Raw genomic sequence first — 27,374 nt, 5'->3', positions numbered from 1 at the left:
AAGCTTCAGAGTCTAGGTCCATGATTGTCACAACCCAAAATCCTCTGTCAGTTTCTATGTTAATCATAGACTTAGATTTTCAGATCAAGGAATGTTTCTTGAACAAGTTGAACTAAGATTTTTAGTTTTAACCTGATATCCTTTGGAGCCAAGCCTGTCATATCCCACTTTTTCTTTTATTTCCTTGTATTCTCAAAATTTAAATGAAATGTGGCCATTTTCAGATTTTATGAGATGGCTAAAATGCATGTGACTTTAGCTAGCTAAGAGAGTTGATCATTTTCTCTACGCCTACATCTGGTAATCGAGTGAGTACAATGATGGGGAGAAAGGAGAGGGACTCACCTAACCACGAGGTCAGCCCCGTACCCTCATACTCCTCTGGGTCTCCATACCTGCAGAGACTGTGTCAGCCTCATTCACCACTCTAGACTCACTGTCCATTTCAGGTTGCTCAATGGGTGCTCGGGAAATCTTGGATGAGTGTTTAGTGTTGGATAAATGCTGCCATCTATGCTACCCCTTGTCCTAGAATCAGCTCAACTCTCACCTCATCCAGAAGTCTTCCCTGGTTCCCTCCAGGAGATGCACCTGCTCCTTCACCTGCAGGCGCTGTGCCCCATGGGATTGTAATTATACATTATGTATGTACTTAGTGTTTACTGCAGAGTATGCCCAGCAGATGGCACAGGGAGCGGTATCTTTTCACCTCTGTACCCCTGAAGCCTCACATAGACTCTGGCATGTGGTAGGCCTGCAGTAAGTTTCATTTGAAACAATAAGCGATATTTTCAAAAGGAAAATGGTATTTTCAAGATCGATCCCTGCATGAATGCAAGCAAAATCTCTATAAAAACAAGATTCATGAAACATCAAACTATTTTGCTGGGTAATAGAATTTTTGTAACAACAAATATAATGGTAGAAATTAGATTTTCACCATGAAAGATCTAGGTTGTTTCTACTCTAAAATTAGGTTAAAAGAAAAGGTTTTTGAACCCAGAAAAGGAGCTGCTTGTTATGTGTGGGTAGCTGTCACCAGCTCTCCTGAGGCTGCTTGGTGGTGGTTCTGAATGTGGTTAAATGTTTACGGTCAGCCCAGATGAGGAGAAGAGAAGCATTCGTTAACAACTTGAGACTTAAAGAAAAGAATTCAATTTCAGCTTCTTCTTTTCTGGCAAACACCCTTTAATCAAATTTATTAGAATAAATGTTCAAGGGAGAAACCCGAGAAAGCATTATTAAAAGGCTTTATATATTTTTTCAATTTTTTGGCTATTAGATGAATAAAGACTGTTTTTATGAGTATTCCATCTGGATGCAGTAGAAACCTTATTTTATCTCAGACCACTTTGGTATAGTAATTATTGTACAGAAATTTTATGTTAACCCTAAAATTTGTGTAGTGTCAGGAATATAATACAGTTATTTATAGAAATTAGGTAAGTTATGAAGTATGCTTGGGAAATATCAAAAGTATTTTCATTAGAAATAGCAAATTTGGTTAGTGCTTGTTTCCAGATTCAAGGAAAATGGAAAACATAGGATGTCAGAACTGCCAGCAGCCTCCAGAGGAAACAGGCCATCTTGGGATCTGCTGCATGCCAGGCACTCTATTCGCCTAGTCACATCTGACCATCCTACCAACTTGGTTTTAGCAGCTGCATGCTTTATGTTTATTTCGGAGAAAAGAGAAGGAAAGCTCAGAAAGAGGTAATGACTTTTCCAAGGAAGATGCAGTGTCTTTCCTGGAAGGCGGAGAAAGATCTAACAAGGCCAGGCCGTGTGATTCTAACACATGCCCCTCCACGGTAGAGGGCTGTCACCTTGGGACCAGCTCACCGACTTTCACTTATGAAGCTGAGGGCAAGTGGATGGTGTCTTTATTTTCAGCCTAACGCCTTCCTGCTGTAATTCACCTACATGTGTGGGTCTACACTGTAAGATATAGGATGGCAGAAGTTGCATCACATTCATTTGTGGTCCCAGCATCTAAAACACCATAGGGCTCATGATATAGGATATATGTGTGTGTGTGTATATATATATATATATATATATATATATATATATATATATATATGTATATATACGTATATATACATATATATATATATGTATATACATACACTAAATATTTGGGATGAGTGAATCAAATGAAAGAGTTAAATGATACCGTAAATTTATTCAAAGTTATATCATTTTCTCACCACTTTCACGTCTAAGAATTATCTTTGGGTATTTAATTTTTTTACTATTCTCCAAAACAGTAAACTTGTGTTTTCTCCCTCTGTTTTGTTTTAGTGGAGAAAGAGGATCTGGAAAGTCCGAAGCCAGCAAACAAATAATGAGGCACCTGACCTGTAGATCTGGCTCCAGCAGGCCTATATTTGATTCCAAATTTAAACATGTAAGTTTCTTGTTTGGCTTGGAAAATATGTTGATCCAAGAAAAATGTAATTTGAAAATAAAGGGGGATATCCTAATAGACTATAAGTTTGACCATCAGTTGATAAAAATTTGGGGAAATAAAAAATTGAGGCCTGGTACAAATTAAAATTATTCTAGTGAAGGTTTATTTTCTTGTATATGTTTAAAAATATTTTGAACATACTCTTTTTTTATGTTTGCTCAGAACAGTTGGATTGAAAACATGTAATATAGTTAGATATTTTTGTTGTTCACATAGAAAGTGCCACTTTGGCGTGTAGGTACATTTTGGGGGATTGGCCCGATAAACAATTTTTGTGGCAGATTATTGACAGCTGATAATAAAGTTTCAATGTATGTAAAAGAATTGATAACAGTAAACCTTAATGACATTGATGAGCAGGTTATAAACCTTCAACCCCAAACCTGATTTCAAGTTATATTCCCTAGCACTTGCTTTTCTTGGAGACACCTTATCCTGTTACTTCGTCTTCCTAAAATACTGCCAGGATTCAGAGAGGAACTGAAAAGACCTGTTAGCAGCTAAGATAAAGTAAAAAATTTTCATACAATAAAACTCAGAAATTTTACTCAAGGAGACACCTACAGGTGCTTATCCAGAGACTGATTCTCTTGTTTTTACACAGTTCCACCAAGTTTTAACAGGTTGTTTCCAGGTCACAGCAGATTGGAAGAAGAAACTCAAGGATTACTAGAAGACTCCAAATACAAGAGGGAACCCCTCGCAGCAGGGAACAGACAGAAAGACAATCAATAACCAATCAAGAAAATGGTCAGAACTCAAAAGTGTGCTGCTCTGGGAGTCTCTCAGCTGTGTGGAGAGCTGAGCCTCCACATTTCAGCATTTTTAGTAAATCACTCTAGGGTAATAGGAGTTCCTGATGATTGTTCTAAGCTTGAGACAAAATGAGACTTTTATATATGCCCTGTTACTTTAGGGGACTTGGGGTCCTACACTCTTCTCTTGCCGGTGTTCACTGGGCCCCATGATTGGGTCCCATCTGTATGCTCTCTCTCACCATCCTAATCTCATCCTCCTCTTCTTAAGATGCAGACCCACCTGTCCAACAGCCTTCCTGGACATCCCACAGTGCGCCTTGAAGACATCTCCAAAGTTTAATTCACTCTTTCCCCTCTCCCAGTGTTCTCCTCCCAGGTGGCCCAACACAATAAGTGGCACAATCATTTCTTCATTTCCACAGCCAGAAACCTGGAATTCACTTTGGCTCCAGCCTCTCTCTTTTCCCCACACAGTCACAATATCCTGTCAATCCTGACTCTTTAGGATCCATCCAATTTTCTTCAGGCCCATGATCATCACTATCGTTGAGACCATCATCTTCTGTTGCCAGATTTTCTTCAAGAGTCTCCTAATGTGTTTCCTTGCTTCCCCCACTCTCAAGGGTCTTCTGATGCATGTACATGTAGCTGGTCTTGGTTGACAGGGCAGCTCTGCTCCCCAGCATCAATCAGAGCCCAGGTTCCTTCTATCGCATTACTCTGTCATTCCCCAGGGCACTGTGAGGCATCTGCATTGCAGCTCAGAGGAAGGGAACAGGAAGCCTGAGAGCAGGGAGAGACGCATCTTGTAAGGAGGAGGTACATCACTTCTGCTCGCAGTGACAGGCTTGGACTCAGCCACTTAGCTGTGCAGTTAGAACTTATCTCTACCTAGGCAGCTGCGTGCTCAGCTTCAACCGTTGATTTTGATGAACTACTAGCAGGTTGTGTCATAACTCCCTTGCTCTAAACCATTGCATGACTCTCTTTCCCTTTGGATCAAGTTCAGTAAGTCAGCATGGCCCAACATTCTTCAGGATGGTATTGTTTTCTTCTCCAGCCTTATAGAATTGCTTCCTTGTTCTCTTATTCTTGCTGAAGCCACCTTTGAACATGTATCCCTTCCAAACTAGGCCATGAGGTCTTGTTCATTCAACGATATCTATTAAGTGGCTGCCCTGAGTTCAGAGATACTGCTTTGTGCCTGCCACATGGTAGGGGCTCAATTTCTAGGTGGTAAATGCATGAATGACTACAGGAAAAAACTTTATCAGTATTTTAGCACATCTAGGAAATATTTATTTATGCAAAACCTAAATTAACTGACTCTGATGTTATCAAATAAATTTAATGTGGATAAACCATTTGTATGTAATCAGAACCCTGTAAATTTTGTGTTGTGTGTGTGTGTGATTTATAGAACCAAAATTGTTGTTTTCTTGAATCTGTCTTACCTGCCTTTAGTTACACAGTGGGAATTTTCTCCTTCTCTCTCATTTTTTTTTTTTTAAATAATCATCATTTATTTTTTTGGTGGAAATTGGGGAAAATGTATCTGTTCAAAATTTTTAATAATTATCTCTTAGGCCAAGAAATCATTAAACTTATATATCAAAAATTATGTTCAATTCCTCACACACACACAAGAAGAATATAAGTTTTGATAACAATAAATCAACATGCTCTTGTATAACACTCAAGAAAATGTCGTCCATATATGTATATCATTTCCTTGACCAAAAAAATGCGTCGTACATATCATAGGTCATGTTGTACCCGTACACATTCTGTCTTGACACATATTTCAAAGTGAGGTATTGCAAATAAAACAATGCAGTCTCAAATTTGCACAGCTTGCCCCTCCGGAACCTCCCCCATACAGGCCTCACTGCAAACACGTTTGCAGAAAGACACCTGCATGTGATTCAGCAGTTTTACATTTAAAAGTGACTGCATTGGAATAAAAATAGTTGCTGTTATCTTAGATCCTTCCCCACCACAATGCCATCTGAAAGCCCAGACGTTAAATATCTGAAAACCTGTTGCATGATGTCTGTTGTGCTGTTTGTGTTTGGTTTTGTGTCACCTGCCCTCTTCATCTCATAGCCACAGGGCAGAGTTACTTCTGCCATGGTGGTGTTTACATGAGAATATTCTGGAAATTTTAGTATCAGATTCCTCATTTAGAATGAGAGGAACTTATATTTAATGTATAGATTGTTATACAAACATTTTCTACTTCTGAGTAAGAAGCCCTTAAAAAAGTAAATCTGCTCTTATGGATTCCCAAGCTTATGCCTGATAATGGAGATTTTTCTCTCTATGAAGAATGCATAATCAATCAATTCTGCAATGTATCTGTGGTATCATATATGTTCATTAATGACTTTAACTCTTAACCATTTATTGAGCTCACACTATGTATCAAGCACCTGCATAATTCTATAGCACAGCTCAAAATACTTTAACATTTCGGGTCAACTTGGGAAGAATAGCATAAACTAACTTCTTTGTTCAGATATTGTAATACACTGACTACTGACACTTAAGGATTAGAGAATTTATAAAACAATACGGTTATAAAATAGACTCAGGTTATATAATAGAATAGCAGGATCTATTGGCTTAACTGTAATGATAAAGAACAGTGGTCCCCGCTGTAAATTATAGACTAAAACAATCGCTTATTAAAATGATCCTTTGAGAAAGAGCAGGCTGTGTAATTTCTAAAATGCATTCCAGATTACTTTATGTAATGCATTTTAGCTTAAGCAAATACATTCTTAGCTGTATTTCTTTGGATAAGATAGATTTAACTCTTCCAAATCAATTAGCATTTGGGAATCAATATTATAACATCAATGCAAATGTCAAGCAAAACTACTTCTAATTCATTTGTTTTACTCATTTCTCAAATTAAGGATGTCATAAATAAGAGATTTCTAATCTCATGAAGTAATACTGCCCAGGTTTGGGGATGGCTTCAACTTCACAAACCAAACTTTTTTTGGTTTCCCTTTAAATTATCATCCACATGAAGATCATTCAGTGTCCAAGATGTTCTTGAAAATTGCCCAGCCACAGTTTTTGCACAGAGTCCAAGTGTATGTGTGAGAATTAAATACAGTCATTGGATAAATTTATGAATAGACTGTAAATCTTTATAACATCACAGAGGTTCGGTGAAATTATGTACATTTAAGAGACAAGCCAGTATTTCCTGCATGAAAGAAAAATCTAATTAAGGAGATGAGTAGAAAAGAGCATCCTTGGTATATGGAGCTGTTTAGTAGAAGGCTTGAAGTTCAGTGCACAATGAGATGAAAAGAACCTCTGTTAGGTGGCCGCCGTGAAAGGAGAGAAGCCAGTGAGCTGAATTAGAGTGCTGGTTCAGCCGGACTAGACAGTGAGACCTCACACTGGCAGACACAGTGCAGGATGCTGCCTCATGGGGCATGTGCCCAACCGACATACACACACAGGGATCTCCCATCGGGAGATGCTAGATGAGGCTAGACCAGACAATTTTGCCCTGGACCCTAGTATAGTGTGAGAGAAGAACAGTCGTTGATCAGTTACTCTGATCAGCAGTTACCAAAGAATAAATAGTGAACGAAGGGTGGAGACATAAGAGGAAGGACGTATTGGGATGGCCAATCGTGAGAATTGTGCAGAGGCTGAGGAGTAGAGCGCACTTTCCTTGTGGTTTACATTGATGGCGTAATTGAAGATTTATAGATTAAAGATTATAATCTGGAGCGTGAGGAGCAAAAGACCAAAATGAAGGGGTTTGGGAGCAAGTTGGCCGTTTATAAGCTCCGTGCTGCCGTGGTGAGCGGTACTCTCTCTCCAGGACGGGGTGCAGAGGGGAAGAGAAGGACGTGTAGCTGGCTTCTGGAAGGTGAGGGAGAGCCCAGCGCTCAGCTCCAGAGATGATTTCTGGTGATTTTATGCAGGTGATACACATAGTCTTAAGGGAAGCACAGCCGTGATGCTTCAGAATTTTAGTCTTTCACTCAGTTGTCCCATCTTAAAGGTCTGCATGGGTTACACTCTGCCTTTGCTGTGGGCTTCGGATGTGCTTTCCATGAGGGGCAGATGGTTTGAATCCTGTCACCATAAATGTTGCTTTTGTTCCCTGTGCAATTTCAGAGCAGCTAAGGTCAGTTACGAAGGCCGTTGTTTCTAATCCCTGTATTTGGATTTCACACTGTGGGAGCAGGGGATTTTCCATGGCAATAGGTTTATTGGAACAGAAAAGTCATGTTTTGGGAAAAAAAAAAAAAAAAAAAGCTGCCTGGGACTTTTTACTAATTCTGGCCCAGATGAGTTTCAACTTTAAGAAACATTCAGTTCCATTCAAATTACTGAAATAAACATTTATTGAGCAACTGCTTTCACAGAGCAGAGTAATGTGGTCAGCTTGATTAAGCTGTTAGTTCTTATTGAAGAGGCCACAGGTTTTTACTATTAAAAAATACAAAAGGTTAACTACTACTATGATAATTGCACATAACTTTTAGCAATTTAGCAGGATAACTATTAAATTTTTTTAGAAAAAACACCATATGACGGACATAGAAAAAAATCGTGTCAATAAAATTTGAATCAGTACGTACTGAGGAAATATATACTTACATCTTTTGCCTGTACATTTATGTAAAGTTTTTTTACTGCACCACATTCTCATTATTTTTTTCAAAGTCAAGGTGAACTGTGGAATCATACCAGTTTTGCATTTTCTCGATATTTCTCTTAACACATCTGTTGAGTGCCACCTATTAGTCAAGTGGCTAATTGAAGATAGAAGCCACTGTTATTTCACTGTCATCAGTACGTTAGTCTTAAATTATGGGCCAGCAGTGCGCAGTGACAGAATGCCATGTGAGTATATTTTGCTCGATGGTTTTAGTTTTATACCTTATATGTCTTGACTGTTTTTCTAGCAGTAAAAGCCCTGTACTGCAGTGATGAGACACACCAGCTCTGCAGAGAGGGTGCTGGGGTTCACATCCCAGCTCCACTATTTACAAGCTCTGAACCTTGGGAAAGTTACATGATCTCTCAATTTCCTTTTCTGTAAAATGGAGACACTAGTTGTGAGGATTAAAAGAAATATATGTATAAACACATACACATACGTATATAACAATTATATCTAATTTATAAATAAATATATTTATATATATAAAACTTTAGAATAGTACCTGGCCCATAGTAAGCACAATATAAATGTTTTCTGTTGTTATTAACAAACATAAAATTAATCTGTGTTGTTAACTGACTGCTTTCTATGTGCAGGCACCAATCTGAGAACCTCTTACATCTGACACTGGTAACTGCTGAGGGAGTTGATCCTGTGTCAGAATAAAGAAGATGAGGTTTGGGGAGTTCATGAAACCTGCTCAATGTTATATAATTTGTCATGAACAGAGCTTGGACCTGGGGCAGCCACTTCTCAGTCCAAAGCACCTGCATTCCTCTTTACCTCTTCTTTGGACACATGTCATCAATTATTGTTTATGTCCCTTTTCTATAATAATAAAAAAACAATGTATTATCAGATACAGCACCAAAATAACTAGAAGCCAAAATATTTTAAAAAATTCATTGCAATTCTTTTTATGAATTTTTAAACAATTGTTTAATATAGTATTATGATTGTTTAAAATGTGATCTAATTACACTATTAATTTCACTATATATTTATTTAATATTTAATATTAAATTATTGGAAAAGAAGGAAAAAATAGGACCTTCATAAATACTGTTTCATATTATTTTTCACAAAACATTTCTGCCATCACTATCAATTCACTGTTATGATCTTTAAAATTAGGATATTATAAAAAGACCTAAAGCATAGGATTTCTGTAAAGATTCAGAAGTATGAACTTCAAAAAACCAACGTTTTAATATATTTCACTATTACCACAACTTTTAACATTTTTGATTTGTGATTAGAATCAAAGTGCTGTTTTATAATCTTTCGAAATATAAACTACTTCCAGGTTAATTGAATGTTTTAATCTAGCAGTCCCCAGAAAATTGAAAGGTAGGAGCAAAGTATTTTGTTTTTAAATTTAGAATAAAATTCTCAAAAAATACTGTCACCAGATTATAAGGAACAACTCAGTGTATCAAATATTGTGCTCCCTCTTGTGGCAGATGCAGGAAGTGCACTTAACATTCATATCTTGAAAGATAGAAAAACACCTTCGAACCTTCTAGATTCTCATACTTTTTGGAGAATTGCTTGGTCATTATCATTATCTCAGACACAATCAATTGTGAGAAGAAATGGTGTTTGTTCTATAGTCAGTGTTTAAGGAAACATGTCAAGAAAGAATTTCAGACGCCAGTTTGATCTGAGGAGATTTATGAAGGGCATTTTAAGCGGCAAACTCCCCACTTGTGAAAGCGAGCACACGGAAACAAGACACACTGGATAAAACGGCTTCGTCTATCCTTACTCCCGTTTCTGTGGGAGAGAATGGGTGGCATGGAGCACTAACAGGGCAGAGGGACGGTTGCGGCTCAGGGTAGAGGAGTACGTGTGGCAAGAAAATAGGGCTTCAAGAGGAGGTGATAAGCCAATGTTTAAGTGCATTTATTATTTTTAAAAGAAATTCTGACTATTGCTTATATTAAGTCTAATTCCTCCCCTCCAAAGCCACAAAAACGTTTCTACTGTTCTTTTCAAGTTTAAAAGTTCAAATAACATGTGTTGAGTTGCGTGTGTGTGTGTGTGTGTGTATGTGTGTGGAGAATGTCCTCCTCCACTTACACTGAGAGGAAGGCAAAGTGAGTGAAGTGAAGTCTCTGTCCATCATGATCTTATTAACATTAGCTGCAGTTTGGGACAGAGGATGCTAGTCATTTGCGGTTGAGGAAAGAGTGACCTCAAAAATCCAACATGGTGTTATATGATCCATAGAGAACCTCTTAGATGATGGCATATTCCCTCTATCTCTGCTATTACTCTCCAATTCCATGGAAAAACATAAGTAGTTCAATAAATGTTTCTCTTTTACTACAGGTCATGTGCATTTTAGAAGCCTTTGGACATGCCAAGACAACTCTTAACGATCTGTCCAGTTGCTTCATAAAGTATTTTGAACTACAGTTCTGCGAGAGGAAAAAACACTTAACTGGAGGTAAGTTTAAAATCAACAAAGGGAGATCTCATGAGCTGCCAGAAGAGGGCAGAGCATCACCAAGCATGGCAGCCACAGGGCGTTTTGTGCACGCCTGTGTGTGTGTCTATGTCTGTATGTGTGTGTATCTGAGATATCGGGTTATGAGTTCTAAAAGTATTGTGAATTGAAGATATTTTGAAATGAAAGTGAACCTTTTCAAGATGATTATTGTATAACCTATGTAATATGGAATCAAACCAAAAATAGTTGAAATGAATCATACTTGCTGAACATAAAAATGAATTAAACTAAAATAAATTATAACTTGAGTATATAATTTCTTCATACAACACACACTGAAATCTATTTCAAATAAAGCTGAATCTATATTTTTAGAGTGATTGAATTAAAACAAATCAAAACATCAAAATGATCACTCAACTAAACCCAAACAGAACTGTTTCTTATTGGTTTAAATATTTAATGTGTTCTTTATGAAAACCTCTTATTTAAAATTTAACTAATTTAAAATTCACCTAGGATTTTACATCTTTCTAATCAAAACAGATTGTCCATACAAATTAACAATATAAATACAATTGTAGGTGGAATGCCTAATCTACTTTTATAATAACTGTCAGCACACAATTGCTAGTTGTAATGATTTTTGAAAGAGATCCATTTTATTTGGCATTTTCAGATTACCTTATCTTCTCTTCAGGAAACAAAAGTTAGTTTTGACCATAATTTAGAAAGAAAAACCCTATGTTTTGCAGTAAGTGTATGTCAAAATCCCATTACTACTAAATGAAATTTGGTAAAAAAAAAAATATATATATATATATATGCATAAAAGGAGTAGGAAAAGATAATTTTAGATGTTGACATTAGAGGCTGAGATTCTGCAATAGGAAAGTTATTTTTTTAATCCATGGCTAAGAGTCCTATTTGAAGGTCTACTGTTTTAGGAAGACCCTGGAGGGGAAATGTCTTGAGGCACAAACTCTAGTCTTCACGTCTTAGTGTTAAAACACCCCAGTGAGAGCGTCTCTCCAAGGGAAGGGCTCATAACATGATGCTTCAGTTATGAGCAAAGTTCCCCCTGAGCTTTCGGGGTCGGTGGTGGGAGCCAGAGAAGCTAGCTGTAGGAAGTTCCAGAAGCAGCCTGTTCCAGCCCCTTGTCACTCCAATGTCTGACCCAAAGATAAGCCCTACGAGCATAACTTGGGAGCTTGTGAGAAATGCAGAATCCTAGGCCCCACTGCAGACCCACTGATGGGGACTCTTTTTAACAAGATCCCCAGGTGATTCATACAAACAGTGAGGTTCAAGAGGCGCTGTTCTAGCCCAAACCCAGGTAGGGGCTGGCCATTCAGGTTCATGCACAGTTGGCCTGGAGGAGAAATCGTGTATCACTCGCATGACATTTTTCCCTTTGATTCAATATTCCCTTTACCAAGAGGAGGATCCAATAACTGAAGGTCTTATCCATTACTAATTTTGTTTACTTTTTTTCTGGATAGAATTTAACATGTCCTCTCCAGGAATGTTAATTTAGAAAAGAATTATATACATATATAAAAAAACGAGAAAACGTTGCAGTGAACACTTACTGATGGAGCCTTCTGTTAATCAGCAGTCTCTGTTAGCACGCAGTCCCAGCCGCTCAGCATAATCAAACCCACAAACGCCTCTCAACGCAGCGTCTGCAGGCAGCGCACTGTGACACAGCGAAAATAAATATTCATAAAGATGAACACGACTCACCTCAGGTCCTGAAATGCCCTCTGAATCATTAAGGAGATGTGAGCACAACTTCAGTACACTTGGAGCATAACTGGGTTTATTCTCCTCTTAGGAAAACAGCAGTCCAGGCTTCCATGGGCAGTCTCCCCCTTCCTCCACTTTCCATATAATTTTTCCTTGCATTCTGTTCTCCTAATTAACACCCTTAATCCAGTCCGTGTCACCTGTGTTTGTTTGTTTGGTAGCTTCCTGCTGTGTTCTTTTAAAAATCTGGCAAAATGATTTGGTGATTGTTTTTATGTTTTTTTTTAAATTAAGAATAAAACAACTGCTAATAAACAAACAAACAAATACAGCCAGTGCTAGATGAGACTGCATGAATAAAAACGTGATGCCTAAAACATTAGTGGGGGGGGGCGCGCGGTCTGAAGAGGTCGGAGTTCTTTGTTTCCTGTGTCTAAGAGGAAAAATAGAAGGAATATGTTTCCTAGGAGTGTGAAAGCTCAAGTGTCATGTCCTTGGAGTGGGCGTTGAAGAATAAAAACATTTATACTGAAAAAGAAAAGACACAGGGAAATAGGACAAGTGGCTTCCAATATTCACTACCACGTGGAAGGGGTCCTGAGGACAAAGATCTATTACGAGTACCGTCAAGAGTTGGTAGATGTTCCAGAGAAGGAGTATCTTCAATTAATTACAAGAACTTTCCACCTTACTTCCTCTTGTTGGAGACATGCTTTCTCACCCCAACACTGAATGCGCTCAAGCAGGATGAAAGAGGAGATACCGACAGTGCTAAAAATAGTCCTACCCGAGCTGGGACTCTTGGACTAGATCATTCTGAAGATGCTGCCTGTGCTCCCCATTCTCCAAGTCCACATATGAAGCACTCTGTTAACTGTAGATCAGATGCTCTGAGTCTAAAAGAGTGACTGATAGCGTTTCTTGGCCCCTGGGGCCTGTCAGCGTAGAATAAACAGGGTTGATATGAGAATGCCAGAGAGTGTGTTAGTATCCAAGAGCTGCTGTGACAACACAGCACAAACTTGATGGCTTAAAACAACAGAAATGTATTCTCTCACAGTTCTGGAGGCCAGAAGTCTGGAATGAATGTGTCAGCAGGGCTGTGCTCTCCTGGATCTCTCCAGGAGAGAATCTTTCCTTGCCTCTTCCAGCCTCTGAAAGTTGCTGCCAATCCTTGGTGTTCCTTGGCTTGTAGAGGCATCACTCTGGCCTCTGCCTCCCTTGTCACAAGGCCTTCTCTTGTGTCTCTCTCCTCTTCTTATAAAGACACCAGTCATATTGGACTGTTCATATTAAGACCCACCCTACTCCAGTATGATTTCACCTTTTTTAAAAAAGTGTATTCTATGTTTTATTGGACACTTACATGTTTATACTATTGTGTTGGGTGTTAGCTCAAAAGTAAATCGGATTGAGTCCTGCCCTTAAAGGCTTGTAGGATAGTGGAGGAGCTAAGCCTTGTCTGTCTTCCCCACCAGAGTGTAAATTTGTGCTCGTTGCTGTATCCCCAAGGTCCAACACAATGTCTGGCAGAGTCAAGTATTCAATAAATCCTGAGTGAATGAATGGATATAGGGCCAATTGAGCACACAGAAGTAACGTAATGTAGGGTAAGAAGTCGTGAGGGCTGTAAAGGAATAGTGGATTGAAAGCTCTGGGTATTTGTAGGTCTTTGTTAGATTCCAAAGAGCCCGGGAAGCTGATGTTATCACACTGACCTCAAACCCCAGAAGCCTTGGCTCCTACGCCCGATCCTCACACTGTGCCTATTTCTGTGACCTTGATCAAACCACATAGACTCTCTAAGTGTTATCTGTAAAATGGGAGGGTTAGACCACAGAGACCAGGCAGAAAATGGACATGAATGAGGTAGAATGAGTGCAAGAACACCGGGGGGGCTGGGCAGGTAGGGACTGCGCAGATCTGGAAGGCACACCCCTGCAGTCTGACCTCATCCCCTGTAGAAGGTCACCGTTACAGGGCCTCGGGGTAGGACTGAGGCATGTCTCTTTGTGGGACACAATTCAACCCACACAGAGAAGAAGGAGAGATCTACTGTGTGAGTCTTTACTTTTCAAAATCATTTTCAGTTCAAGAACAAGCATCATCATCACCCCTGGAAACAGGCCTTGAACACTTTAATAAGGTACAGGTCAATGTGACACATCTGGTTGTGTCGTCTGTTGCAGAGACTCCTTCTCTGAAAGAAAAGTAAGAGGTATAGATTTAAATTATTTCACATAATTTTTAAGGAGAGATGAGTCACTCAAATCAGTCCCCTGTACAAGCCTTCTGAATTATATGTGTCCACTAAAGTAGTTAATCCAATTGGAGTAAGGTGATTACACCTCAAGCTAGGTCAGATGAATGTAGGTTACAGGTTGATTTTATGCTTTATGGTAGTCTAGGTTTCCTTCTTTATCAACATTCACAAAATAGTTGTGATGATTTTACTGGACAGGGAGTATTATCTTACTCATCTTAAGGTTGATGGATGCTGTATGTTTCCTTTATTGATACTATTGGTTATACTTTTATAATTTAATGCCAACTCCTTAATCAGGGACGAAACCACAAATTGTAATCCAGAAAATACAAGGCTCAGTTTCACGGAACACCAGCTATAGAAAAGTAAGAATTGTTAGTTATTTTGAAGAAAACTTAATAAATAATGCTTTAGTCTGGCTTCCAGCCCAGTATTTTTCCCCATCTGATGACTTATTTAACAATATAGTCACTATAGGTTCCGTGGTGTATATACCAGCACCCTCGAGATTGAGTGACTTATAAAACATCTTATTGTCACCCCATAGATATGTGTATGGGAGGTTAAGTTATAAATATGAGGAAGACTTTGCTGATGATGATTCGTTTTTACTCATCCAGTGCCTTCCATTTGAGGCTTGAGGTAATTTTCAGGTATCGTTGTCTGAATCTCTAATGACTTATATTTTTCATCTGAGAGTACAAAGGGGTTTACCTGGGATGAGGTACAAGTGCACTTATGAAGTTAATGGCAGAGACTGTAATAGATGCCATGTTCCCAGTTCATTCTCTTATGATCAAGATCATATTTGGTCTTTTAAGGGGACAGAAATATAAGGTTGTCATTCACTTTAGTGTGTATGCAAGTGTTTTTATGCTGCACAAAATGGTCTTGTAGAATATGCATGGATGAGGTAGAATCATATAATGTATTCCTTCGTTCTTTTCACCAGCTAATCATTTTATTGTTCATAAATCTTCAAAAATAGGTGGTACAGATTTTCTCAGTTGGCTCTGTATTATTTTTAATTTCTTCACAAGTCACCTGCTTCTTGTGAACCACAAATCCAGACACAAAGCCTTCTTCATGCTAGGCAGCTCAGCGTAGCGGGAAAGGGGCTTCTGGGCTGAATCTCAGCTTGGCCCTTGGGTTGGAAGGCCCTGTGCATGTCCCTTGTCCTCTCTTCCCAACTCTAGCATTAAGAGACCAGACTTGATGCTCTCCTGTGTTCCTTTCAGCGTTGTTTCATTTAATTGGAGATAAACTACTTTTGAAGTTGACCGTTTCTCAGTCTTATAATAGAACCTATAAATGGTTTACCATAGCTGCCTCTCACCGTGAAAAGGATCAAGACAGTGCTGAGAAGGTGATTGCAAATTGGCCTAAAATGCACTGTCTTTTACCTCTCCACTTTAAGCTAGGTTGGCTGTGAATGCAGCGCAATTCTAGTGTACTTAGCATAGCACAGTATACTGTGGTTCACAGTCCCAAACCTCATTTGGCAACTAGACATTCAAAACTGCAACAATCTATTTATCCAAGGTAAATCTAGCTACTAACCAGATGATTTGTCAGGTAATAGTAGTATCTCCCTTTCCGGGGTATTTATGTTGAAGAGAATACTATTCCCTAAGTACTGACTGAAGGACTTTTAGAAGTTTACCGCATCCCGGGAAACGTGGGGTTTTGTTGTCCTGTATGTTTACCTTGGGGATGGTCTCTTTCTGGGATATTTTTTCCTTTTCTTCCCTTTTCCTGTGAAGCTTACTTGTTAAGGACTGGTAGAAATGGAGAGTGGGTAAAGTTATGCTTTATTGCATCCAGAACGTGTGGGTACCCATTCGATCCATCAACATCAGCAACGTATCCAGGTAGGTCCCAAGATGATGTTGGCAGGCTCCTGAGTTCCTGAGCTCCGTGGAGTGGGTGGGAGTGCAGGCCCTAGAGCCACACTGCCTGCGTTAGTCCTGGCTCTTTTCCTTTCCAGTTCCTGGTCCTTGGGCAGGTCACCTGACTTTTCTACACTTCACTTTCCTCTTCTGTACAATGGGGATAGTTGTGCCCCACTCTCCTAGGGTTCTCATGAGTATTGACTGTGTTAACATTGCTCTTTAAGTCACTCACTTTTATCTTTTTCTTTCACTTTCATTTCAAAGCTGAGATTCCCCCTTTCTCACCATTTGGAGAAATAGCTTTTTCTTGAACTTTGAAGAACATCTCAGTAATGGAAGTTATGGAAGGTTTTTAGAACATCCTGAATGCTGAGACTAGTTGAGATTTCTTATGCTTTTCCTAACTGTTTTATTGTGGAATTGTACACTCTTAATAAAAACAAAATAAGCTGGAGATTTGAAAAGTATCAGACTGTGTAATATGAAGACTATTAACTAAAACTTCAAAAACCTTGCAGGCTGCTTCCCTGAAGTCTTTGGAGACTAAAGTTACTTCTTTCCATTCTGTTGATGATCTCAACTCGCTCTGCCTGTCCTGTTGTTTGATAATTTATATCCTAGATTATTTGCTTGTTGTAATGCACTCGGGCTCTCCCAGGACTCACCATTTGTGGGTTCAGGTGAATCACTATAAGAGAAGTTGGATATGCTGGCTCATTCCTGCCTCATCCCATTTCTCTCACCCCCAGTATTCCTGGCAGTCCCTCCTGTCTCAGTGTCGCCATCCTGTTGGGCATTGGTCTCATATCCCGGAGCACCCAACAGTTGTGATGTCGTCTGTTTCGGTGTGCGTGAGAACACTCCCTCTCTGGTTTCTACTCCTCTAGAGGGCTCTCAGTGGTGTTCGGTGTTCCCACATTTTCTGAGTGTAGCCTAGTTCATAACACCCTTCCCTCCAAAGGACACAGACCCAGCTCACTTTGTCTCTGGTTTTCAGAACTGCTTTTTTATTCACGTCATTGCCTCATTTAAGTGCACACGTGTTAACTAAAAAGGTAACATGCTTTGGTAGCTCAGTAGAAATTTAAATCAACCATTATTGTCAGGTGTGTGATTATGCTTCAACTACTTCCCCTCTCAATCCAGGTAGCTCCTAGCTGGTCTCTTCAAAATGTCAATTCCAACCTGGCAGTCACTGGCTCAAAACCAGGATTGGCTCCTAGTTCTTTCAGAGTGACATTCTGAACACAGCCTACGAGGGCCACTCTGCCCTGGGTCTGCAAAGTCCTCTCGTATCCCCTGCCCAGTCCTTGTTCTCCAGCTACCCTGGACTTAGGTTCCTCAGATATATGAGACTAAGCCTTGAGTTTTCCTCGTTTGCTTTCTGGCGGTCTCTTACCTCTTCTCCTGGTATGGCCTGGTCACTCACTGTATTAGTCTCCTTTCAAGTCACCTCTTCAGAGAAACCCCTCTTTCTTCCCCAACCCCTCTTTCTAAAGTGCCCCTTAATCCCAGCTCTGTTGACTCTAGATCACGTCTCCTTCCTTATTTCTTCCAGAGCACTTGTCAAAATCTGAAAGTGTCCTTTTCATTATTTGTCTGGTTGTTTGTTGTCTGTGTCTCCCATTAGGACATAAGTCTGTTGATGGCAGAGACCTTGTCTCCCCTGGCTTATAGTAGGCATGGATTAAGTATTTGTTGGATTAATGAATCTAAAGAATGTTGATGTAAAGTAGCAATAAAGTGAAGCAGTCATTACTCAGTTCAGGGAGGAAGTTGTATAAAGCCATCGTGAACTCATTCATGACAGCAAAGAACACGGATTGTTGAGAGTGTGAAATAGACGAGGAAAGTTGCCAATATTTAACCCTGGATTATTTTTTTAAATTAGAGCCAATTTCTCTTCATAATTGCAGTTTGTGCATGCTAAGCATAGAACCATTTTCTACTTCTCAGTGCCCGCTTTATTGCATAGGGATGGGCAAAGCAGAAATATGCTGAAGGGTCTACACAGGGAGGAGGACCATAGCCCACAGGTGGGAGGTGAAGACTAGTTGGCTCCTTGTCTTTTCCGTGCCCTAAAGACACCCGCATCTATTGAGGTGGAAATTGAAATTTGCTAACAATCAGAAATGTCTCCCAATAGGTATGCCGAGGCTATGTTGTCCACTTGGGAAACCTAAACCTTAGAGGTAACACAGATGAGATGAAGAATAGATCAGGGCCTTTGCCCTGTGTTTTTCAAATCTTGATTTTAAATAAACACACCAGAAGACAGTCTTCGTCTTCATTATTATCATTATCAGTTATCCTTAGTATTATACTCTCAGTTGGACATTCTTTTAAAAGTCTCAGAGTGCTTTGATTGATCTCGTCTTGTTTGAGGAGCAGCATCTTTCAGTGCAAAGAGCCTAGGCTTTGGGGGTAAACTACTTGGGTTTAAATGTGAGAAGACCTGCAACAGAATTTAGATGAGGCAGTGTCTGAAGAGCACCTAGCACGGTGCCTGGTGTACAGGTAATGCTTTAGATGGTGATTCCTTCCTCTTGGAAGGCCTGCCACAGGAAGCCTGAGACCTTTGTATCTCTTCATCCACATTTACTGATTGGGAAAGTGAAGTTACAAGGGATGTGGAGACTGGCAATGTCAGATTCGGCTAGAACCATGTCTCGATTCCTGGATGAGGCGCCCTTCACTTACACCAGCCCTAGCATTAATGATCATGAAGAATGAAGTCAAAAGAGATGCATACATGTGAAAGGGAGACTATTTGGCTATATTGATTAAGCAATAGTATGCTTTTGGTGATTGCTAATGAAGGCGTGATGGGGCTTTCTGGGAAGAGATCCAAACTGGTCATGTTTTTATAACTACATGCATGGGGCAGGGTGAGAGTGGGTGCTGGATGTTTCTAGAAGTCAAAGGGAAAGACAATGGAGGGAGGCATTTATCTTTCTTAAAGGAAAAGAAGGTTTATTTCCTCCATTTCATCTCATATTGAACAAAAATTGGTATAGCTTTATAAATATTTATACTGCATATTATGTGTTTTGTGTTGGTCTCAGCCTATCAACAGTGATGCCATTGGCTAGGAATGCCTGAGGGCACTCACCTATGGGCCCATACTTCTTGCAGTGAGCCCCCACAGACATTTCCCTGATCGGAGACAATGTTGTGGCTGGACCTGCCCTTGTGGTTCTTATTATGATTGCAAGACACACCTCAGCAACAACCATCATAGAACTTTGAAAAGACAAGGATTGTTACTCACAAGTCCTGGAGGGTACACAGCACACCCAGGGCTGCACAGTGAGATCGCAGGTAGAGAGAGAGAGAGAGAGAGAGCGCTTAGACCTGGGCCTCTGCCTTTATTGGTGTTGAGGGCATGTGGCGAGGGTTTCTCGGCTTTATTCTTTATTGATGAATTTAAAACGTAAGAGTGGGAATTGAACTGCAGGAGGGAAAAGCAAGGTCGGTCAAATGGTCAGTTATCCAGGTCACCCAGGGCTTTCTAAAGGGGAACGTCATGGAGGGGGCGGCCTGGCTCTTTATCTAGTTGTATAGCTGGCAATGTGTTTATTAGAGATGGGTGTCTTTGAAATGGATGCCTTGGCAATCAAAAGCTTAATGTCAGGCACTTACACTACATTATGTCATATATAATCTGCAAACGTATATGTTTTTACAGTAGCAAAACTTTTTGATAAACATATTCTTATGTAGATTTCTGGAAAGATAGAGAATTCTAAGTATATTTCTAGTCAAGAATATTTCTTACATACAACATTTAAAACATACGAGTCTTGAGAAGTCAAGAAATCAGTTAGCAGAAAATTTCTTTCTGCTTGTGGACATTTGCATGAATGAGTCAAAAACCTCTTTAACTTGAAAACCTGCTGTTTTCTTTCCATTATTATAGTTTCATTTCAGACACAACAAAAAGGCCTGCATTTTCTCCATTTGGAAGTGTATTAGAGTCTCATGGAAATTTGATTTTTTGGTTGTTTTGTGTTTTCTTCTATCTAAAAGCTCCTTCAAGATATTTTAATCCTACTGATCAGAATCCTGCTAATCCACAGCAATTTTATTCACTGCTGGAGATGAGCTAACTCGGGTGATGACTAATTACACTGTTTTTGAATTTAGATGAAAAGTATTGAAGTCACTCTGTGGTGTGGAATGTGATTAACTTTGAATGCTCCTTCAAATTAAGTTTGCACATTGGCTGGGACAGGTGGGTGTCAACCTTTTCTCTGAGTGTAGAAGCATGATGGTCAGAAGCTCACCACGCAGCCCTCCCTTCTCACCTGATCTTTCTTTAGGTGATGACTAAAAAATAATGGAAGGGAATGACTAGTGGCAGTTTATTTCAGATGTGTATAGATTTTTAAAAATATTCTCTTGAGCAGTTAGTTATTTCAGAGTTAATATTAATATTAAACAGAAAATATTTTCAGCAAATAATTTTCTTAAGATGGAAAAAAAAGGAAAGAAAATTTAATAATTAAGACCTCAACTTATACTTACCACCTGATTAAATACTCATGCAGAAATGGAAAAGAAACTATACCACCCTGTTCTAACTTTAACATCACCTTTGGACCACTAACTAAAGGGATATTTTGAAAGAGAGTGTCTTTATGCACTTACAACAGCTTTTCTAAAAAGGTGTCTAATAAGACAACTTTTCTTCATAAGGAATATTCGAGATTTTCTTTTAGCACTGATAGTCATTCTCACTGGCTAAATTGACCATTTACTAAATTTACAAGAGGCGAAGCACTGTAATAGTGGTTACATTTATTCAAGTGGATTTTCTGTATAAAATTAAAATTGAGAGACTTCACATTTTTGCTTTTAGAGGCTGGACTCTAGAATAATTACTAGCAGATTCATTACACGAGATGTTGTTTATAGTTCAAATGTAGAGAGTAATTAGATCCATTTGCCTTCCTACAAACTGCTACCTTTTGATCCAAAAAAATTATTGACCATGAATTCTAAATTCAAAGTGAGAAACTACAGTAATTCACAGTTGCATTTGAAATTCATACATAATTTTTTTACTAACCATTCATAATGATAAAAATAAACCTAAATTCAAATAAAAAGAATGCTCCAGAAACAATAGGATTTTCAGCATGTCATAAATTTCAGCATGCCATAAATTCTAATTAGCACTAGCTTCTGAATTGCCAGTCTTAGCTCTGAAGCAAAATTGAGGTTGTGATTCCCATATTGCATACTTCTGTCATTGTTCAGCTACTATGAAAGAAATTTCAACATGTCTTTATGATGTAGGTTATTTTTTGTTTGCTTTTGTGATGTTTAAAGGCAGAGGACCAAAATAATCAATATTAGGTATTAGTCCTACCATTGTATGTGTGAGGTCACAATAAACTAGGAAGGTGACTGGACACTGTTCACACTGGGGATGTGTTATGTTGCAGACACATCACCTATCTCACTCCCTACCTGGGATGCAAACTTTATTGTTGCAGTATCTGTTTCATTACCTACCACTATGCTATAAACCATGATTTAGGTCCTTTTTGTAATCTCAGTATAGGTCTTGAAACTTTCCTAACATACTTTATATATATTAAATTGTACCTGCATAAACTCAGGTCATATTTGTCTTTGCTGCTGTGGGTTTCTTCCAGTGTTTCCAGCAGTAAGAGACTATTGTCTATATTTCTGGTCCTTAATAGTGTGGCCGTATACCTTTCTGATCTGTGTGATAATAATACTTGCTAGTGTCTATAGCAGAGCACTTTATAACCAATGTCTACTGACGTATATAGCACAGCAAATACTGGTACTCTCAAATTGTGAGACATTAATCAAGAAAAATCTAAAACTTCTTTCAATGCCTGTGTTATAGGCAAGGACATGTCTTGTTTCAGATTATATTTGTGCACAAAAGTTCTGTGTTAGGTCAGGAATAGGGTAAGAGTATCTTCTCTCACCACTCCTTTTCCATATTTTACCAGAAGTTCTAGCTAATGTTATAAGAAAAGAAAAGTGTATATGGATTAGGAAGGAAGAAATCAAGCTGTCTTTATTCACAGATAATTGTCTGATTATCTCTGTAGAAAATCCAAAAGAATAGCCCAAAAAAGTCCTGGAACTAGTAAGTGATTATAGCAAGGTTGCAGGATACATGATTAATATACAAAAGTCAATTGATTTCCTATATATCAGCAATGAGCATTTGGAATTTGAAATTAGAAACACAGCACCATTTCCATTAGCACCAAAAAATGAAATAATTAGATATAAATCTAGCACAATAGGTACAAGATCCTATGAGGAAAACTACAAAACTCTGATGTAGGAAATCAAAGATCTAAATAAATGGAGGGACATCTCATGTTCATGGGTAGGAAGGCTCAATATTGTTAAAATGTCAGTTCTTCCCAACCTGATCTATAGATTCAACACAATCCCAATAAAAATCCCAGGTCATTTTGTGCATATCAGCAAACTGATTCTAAAGTTTATATGGAGAGGCAAAAGATCCAGAATAGCCAACACGCTGACAAAGAAGAACAAAGTTGGAGGACTGGTGCTACCTGACTTCAAGACTTACTGTAGGGCTGTGGTAACCAAGACAACGTGGTCTTGGTGAAAGAACAGACACACAGATCCATGGAACAGAACAGAGAGCTCAGAAATAGATCCATACAAATATGGTCAACTGATCTTTGACAAAGGAGCAAAGGTAACTCAATGGAAAAAGAATGTCTTTTCAACAAATTATGCTACAGCAACAGGACATCCACATACAAAAAAATGAATCAAGACAGAGATGTTTCTCAAAAAGTAACTCAAAATGGATTATAAACCTAAATGTAAAGACAAAACTATCACACTTTTGAAAGATAACATAGGAGAAATTCTAGGTGACCTTGGATTTCACAATGGTGTTTTAGATACAACACCAGAGTCCTTGAAAGAAAAGATTGATAAGATGGAGTTTGATAAAATTAAAAACTCTGTTCTGTGAAAGACACTGCTAAGAGGATGAAATGAGGAGCCACAGACAGGGAGAAAATATTTGCAGAAGACACATCTGATAAAGAACTATTGTCTAAAATATGGAAAGAAGTCTTAAAACTCAACAATAGGAAAACAAACAACCCAATTTAAAAAATGCACAAAATATCTGAACAGACACCTCGCCAAAGATATACACATGGAAATAAGCGTACAAGAAGATGTTCAACATCATATGTCATTAGGAAATTGGAAATTAAAACAACAGTGAGATACCACTACACATCTACTAGAATGGCTAAAATCAGGAACACTGACGACATCAAGTGCAGGCAAGGATGTGGAGCCACAGGAATGTTCATTCATTGCTGGTGGGAATGCAAAATGGTACAGCTACTGTGGAAGACAGTTTGGCAGTTTCTTACAAAACTCATTATAGTCTTGCCAGGTGATCCAGGAACCTTGCTCCATAGTATTTACCCAACTGATTTGAAAACTTATGTCCACCTAATGTGGACATGATTGTTTATAGGAGCTTTATTCATAGTTGCAAACAATGGAAGCAACGAAGACATCCTTTAATAGGTGAATGGATAAACAAACTGTAGTACATTCGTACAATGGAATATTATTTACTGATAAAAATGAGCTATCAAGCCATGACAAGACAAAAAAGGACCTTGAACACATATCATTAATTGAAAGAAGCTGATCTGAAAAGGTTACATACTGTCTGATTCCACTATATGACATTCTGGAAAAGGCAAAACTATAGAGACAGTAAAAAGATCATTGGTTGCCAGGGATTAGGGAAGAAGGAGAGATGAATAGATGGAACACAGGATTTTTAGGCAGTGAAAATATTCTGTATGATGTTACAATGGTGGATACATGACATCATGAGTTTCTCAAAACCCATAGAACTATACAACACAAAGAGTGAACACCAACGTAAATTATGGACTTTAGTTAAAAATAATGTATCTATATTGGTTCATCCATTTTAAAAAGTATACTGCACTAATGCAAATGTTAATAAAAGGGGACACAGTGTGTTTGGGTGGGGAGGGGAGTATATTGAAACTCTCAGTGCTTTCTGCTTAATTTATCTGGAAAACCTAAAAAACTGCTCTAGAAAATAGTCAATTTTGTTAAGAAAACGTCTGTGTTTGAAAAGAAGTTGCATTATTTTCTCTTGTAATTAATTAATATTTTTAAATTTGTGGAAATGAAACTAATAATGTCATTTAACAGAATCACTTTTCTTTTCTTAACCAGCCAGAATTTATACATACATGCTAGAGAAATCTAGACTTGTTTCACAACCTCTTGGCCACAGCAATTTCCTCGTTTTCTACTTGTTGATGGATGGGTTATCTGCTGAAGAAAAATATGGACTTCACCTTAATAATTTATGTGCACACCGGTAAGTGACTGTGTATTTTCTATCTGGTAGTTCTGTCTTCAGTTATGATTGCCTTTTAGCAGTCTTCAAATGTTCTTATTTTTCAAAGAAGTAATGGTGACCAAAAAAGAACAATTGGACACTGTTAGTTTAGAAACATCTGTATAATAGGGTTATAACCATTTATTTAATGATTAGGTGAAGTTTTGTTTGTGTGTAATAACTTATGTTTCTGTTTTCCTAGTTTTCAGATTAGAACAAAAAAATTTGTGCATATGTAAGGTTTTATATTCCTTTTGAGTATTTTGGATATAACATTAGTTATGCATTCCTAATCTTTGGTAGTCTTTTGAAATAATGGGAAATATTGTTTGGGCAATTATTGATCATTAGTAATAGATGAGGTTACCTAATGTATTAAAAAGAGCAACACACGTAAACTGAGGAGCTGATTTTCTGCACTGGAGGCAGAAAGCATTTGTTAAAATGAGGAGGCAGTGGGCATAGGATGGTGATGGAGGTGAGGGGGTCATAAAGTGTGAGCTGAACAATGTCTGCATTGTGTGCGTTTCATTGTGTGCCAACTGCCCGATCCAATGTGTCTCCTCACAAAGATTGGTCCAGATTTGGATTAGGATGAGAACAAAACAATATGAGAGTAAATCCCGCTCAGAAGAGAAGGGGGTGGGAGAAGGGAGCAAGAGGGAACCAAACTTACCAGTGAATTCACGGCAGGGCATGGAGGAACTAGACACTGAAAGAGACGAGGATTTACTTCAGATATCTAACACCTGATTTATAGTCTATTGGGTGTTCGTTACTGGATTCAAGGAGAATGGCACGAATTTTCATAATCTATGAGAACTTTTGTGAGAAAAATGAAAGAAGGCTTGGGGAAGAGAAGTGTGGCTCGAGGACCAGACAAGCTGGTTTTGAGAGTGAAGGTGGGGAAGCCGCTTAGACTGTGAAGTGGGGGTCTTGAGTGCGAGCTAGAGAGATGAGGGGTTTCCAGGGGCAATGAGGTCTGAATGGGGCTGAACTTGTCGGAGAAGTGACAGGACAGCTTCTGTGTCACCATTGCTGTGAGGTTGAATGACGGTGAGGTGTACGGCCAGGGGAAGAGGATGAAGTGGCTGTATCCTAATTTACCATTGCGTTATAATCACGCTCATTCAACTCTTTGAAATATTTCAATTCAATATTTCAATTGAAAATTTTCAAATCTTTGAAAATATTACATTCAGGAATATAGATAGAGTTTATGTCAAGTAGAAGGAAAGTAGTCAAGAAGTTGAGAAAGCCTATTAAAATTGTGTTTTATTTAAAATGAAAGACTATTTTGGGATTTCTTGTCCCCTAAGCAACAGAAGTTCAGAAGAAAAAGAAAGCGCTACTATTCAAACACAGTAGCCCAGGCAAAAGTGGTGGAAAAAAAAGAAATTCTAAGCTCTCAGGGCACTAGAAATGTTTTTGTCAAATCTTGTTTTTAAAGGAGGAAATCAAACTCAGAGGCTTGTACTGAAGTATCTCCTACAACAGGAGTGTTGAACACACCATTACCTGGGATTCACTTTTTATTTTTCTATGTGGAACGTTTCTAATGGGACATGTTCCTGGGAGGAAAAGTGTCAGATTGGGAACTATGGGTTAGGTCTTCAAGGATAGCCTGTGGGGAAAAGTCTTGGATTTCTCTGTTCCTAATCTTTCTTACGAGCGAAAGCTCAAAGCTTATAGTAGATCATTGGTTTAGAGGGTGCGTCTGTGCCCACACATGTGTACATGTGTGCTTGGCATTGTGAACATAGAGCCACTGAGGAATAAAATGCAATAATCTAATCTACCATTCCAAGAAAGAACTAAACTTCTTGGTCTGTGGTTTGGACCAGTCTTTTGAAGTGTGGGAGTGTATGGGAGAAAACAAGCATTTCTTTATGGAGCTCTGGTTCTAACCTTCATTTCTCTTTGCAAAAGAGAGTTTGGAATCACTTAGGCTGTTTAGAAAGTCAAACAGTCAGGAATTGCTTTGTGAAAAGCTCCAACAGGAAAGAACTCAGCAAAATCATGAATAATTCAATTTCCTTGAACAAAGAAGTTGTTTTATTAAAATGTATTATAAATGCCTAAGGGGCGCAAAACAACATTCCTGAGTAAAAATATATAGCATCACTCTAGATTCATAAATACATCAGTTGGAACATTTGTACAATGAGAGTTCCACAAAGTATTCTTTAATGATAAAACCAGCTGTTTTGCAAGTTATAATGTATTGCATATCACAATATTTTTGTGATTTGTGTTAGGTGAGTCTTCTCACTTTTACAGTGCTGGTAAGGTTTGAGGAGTTTATATTTGTATGATATTTGAACTTGGGTTGCGGTCTAACCTTTTGTTTAGTAATTACATATATTAAATACCATAATTTTGGAAATTATTTGGCTTGTTGGCAATCAGTAGTATAAATCTGAACTTGCTAGCTTTATAACCTTCCACAAATTGATGAATCTTCTCAGTCTCCGTAACATCGGTATTCATAGGTAAAGAGAAGATCACTATACGTATGTAATTGTATACATATATAAGTATATATATATTTGTATATATATACACGTTTAAACATTATTATTGAGTGCTGTTATTATCACGTCTACTTATCTGATTTTTTAAAAAAGATA

At 38.4% G+C, this 27,374-nt stretch overlaps 1 protein-coding gene across 2 annotated transcripts in view; it reads left to right on the top strand.

The window, feature by feature from the left end:
* Positions 1–27,374, top strand: part of MYO16 (myosin XVI) — a 550,785-nt gene that overhangs the window by 253,750 nt on the left and 269,661 nt on the right. For both annotated transcript variants that reach the window (XM_087435860.1, XM_087435859.1), the window contains exons 14-16: positions 2,305–2,410; positions 10,271–10,388; positions 24,576–24,723. In XM_087435860.1, coding sequence (XP_087291986.1) covers positions 2,305–2,410; positions 10,271–10,388; positions 24,576–24,723 — 372 coding nt within the window. The remainder of the gene's footprint in view (positions 1–2,304; positions 2,411–10,270; positions 10,389–24,575; positions 24,724–27,374) is intronic.

This window comes from Ceratotherium simum, chromosome 10, assembly GCF_057802395.1.
Source record: "Ceratotherium simum simum isolate JZ-2026a chromosome 10, ASM5780239v1, whole genome shotgun sequence".
In the NCBI taxonomy this organism is placed as follows: Eukaryota; Metazoa; Chordata; class Mammalia; order Perissodactyla; family Rhinocerotidae; genus Ceratotherium; species Ceratotherium simum.
This window is presented reverse-complemented; position numbering and strand designations above follow the sequence as displayed.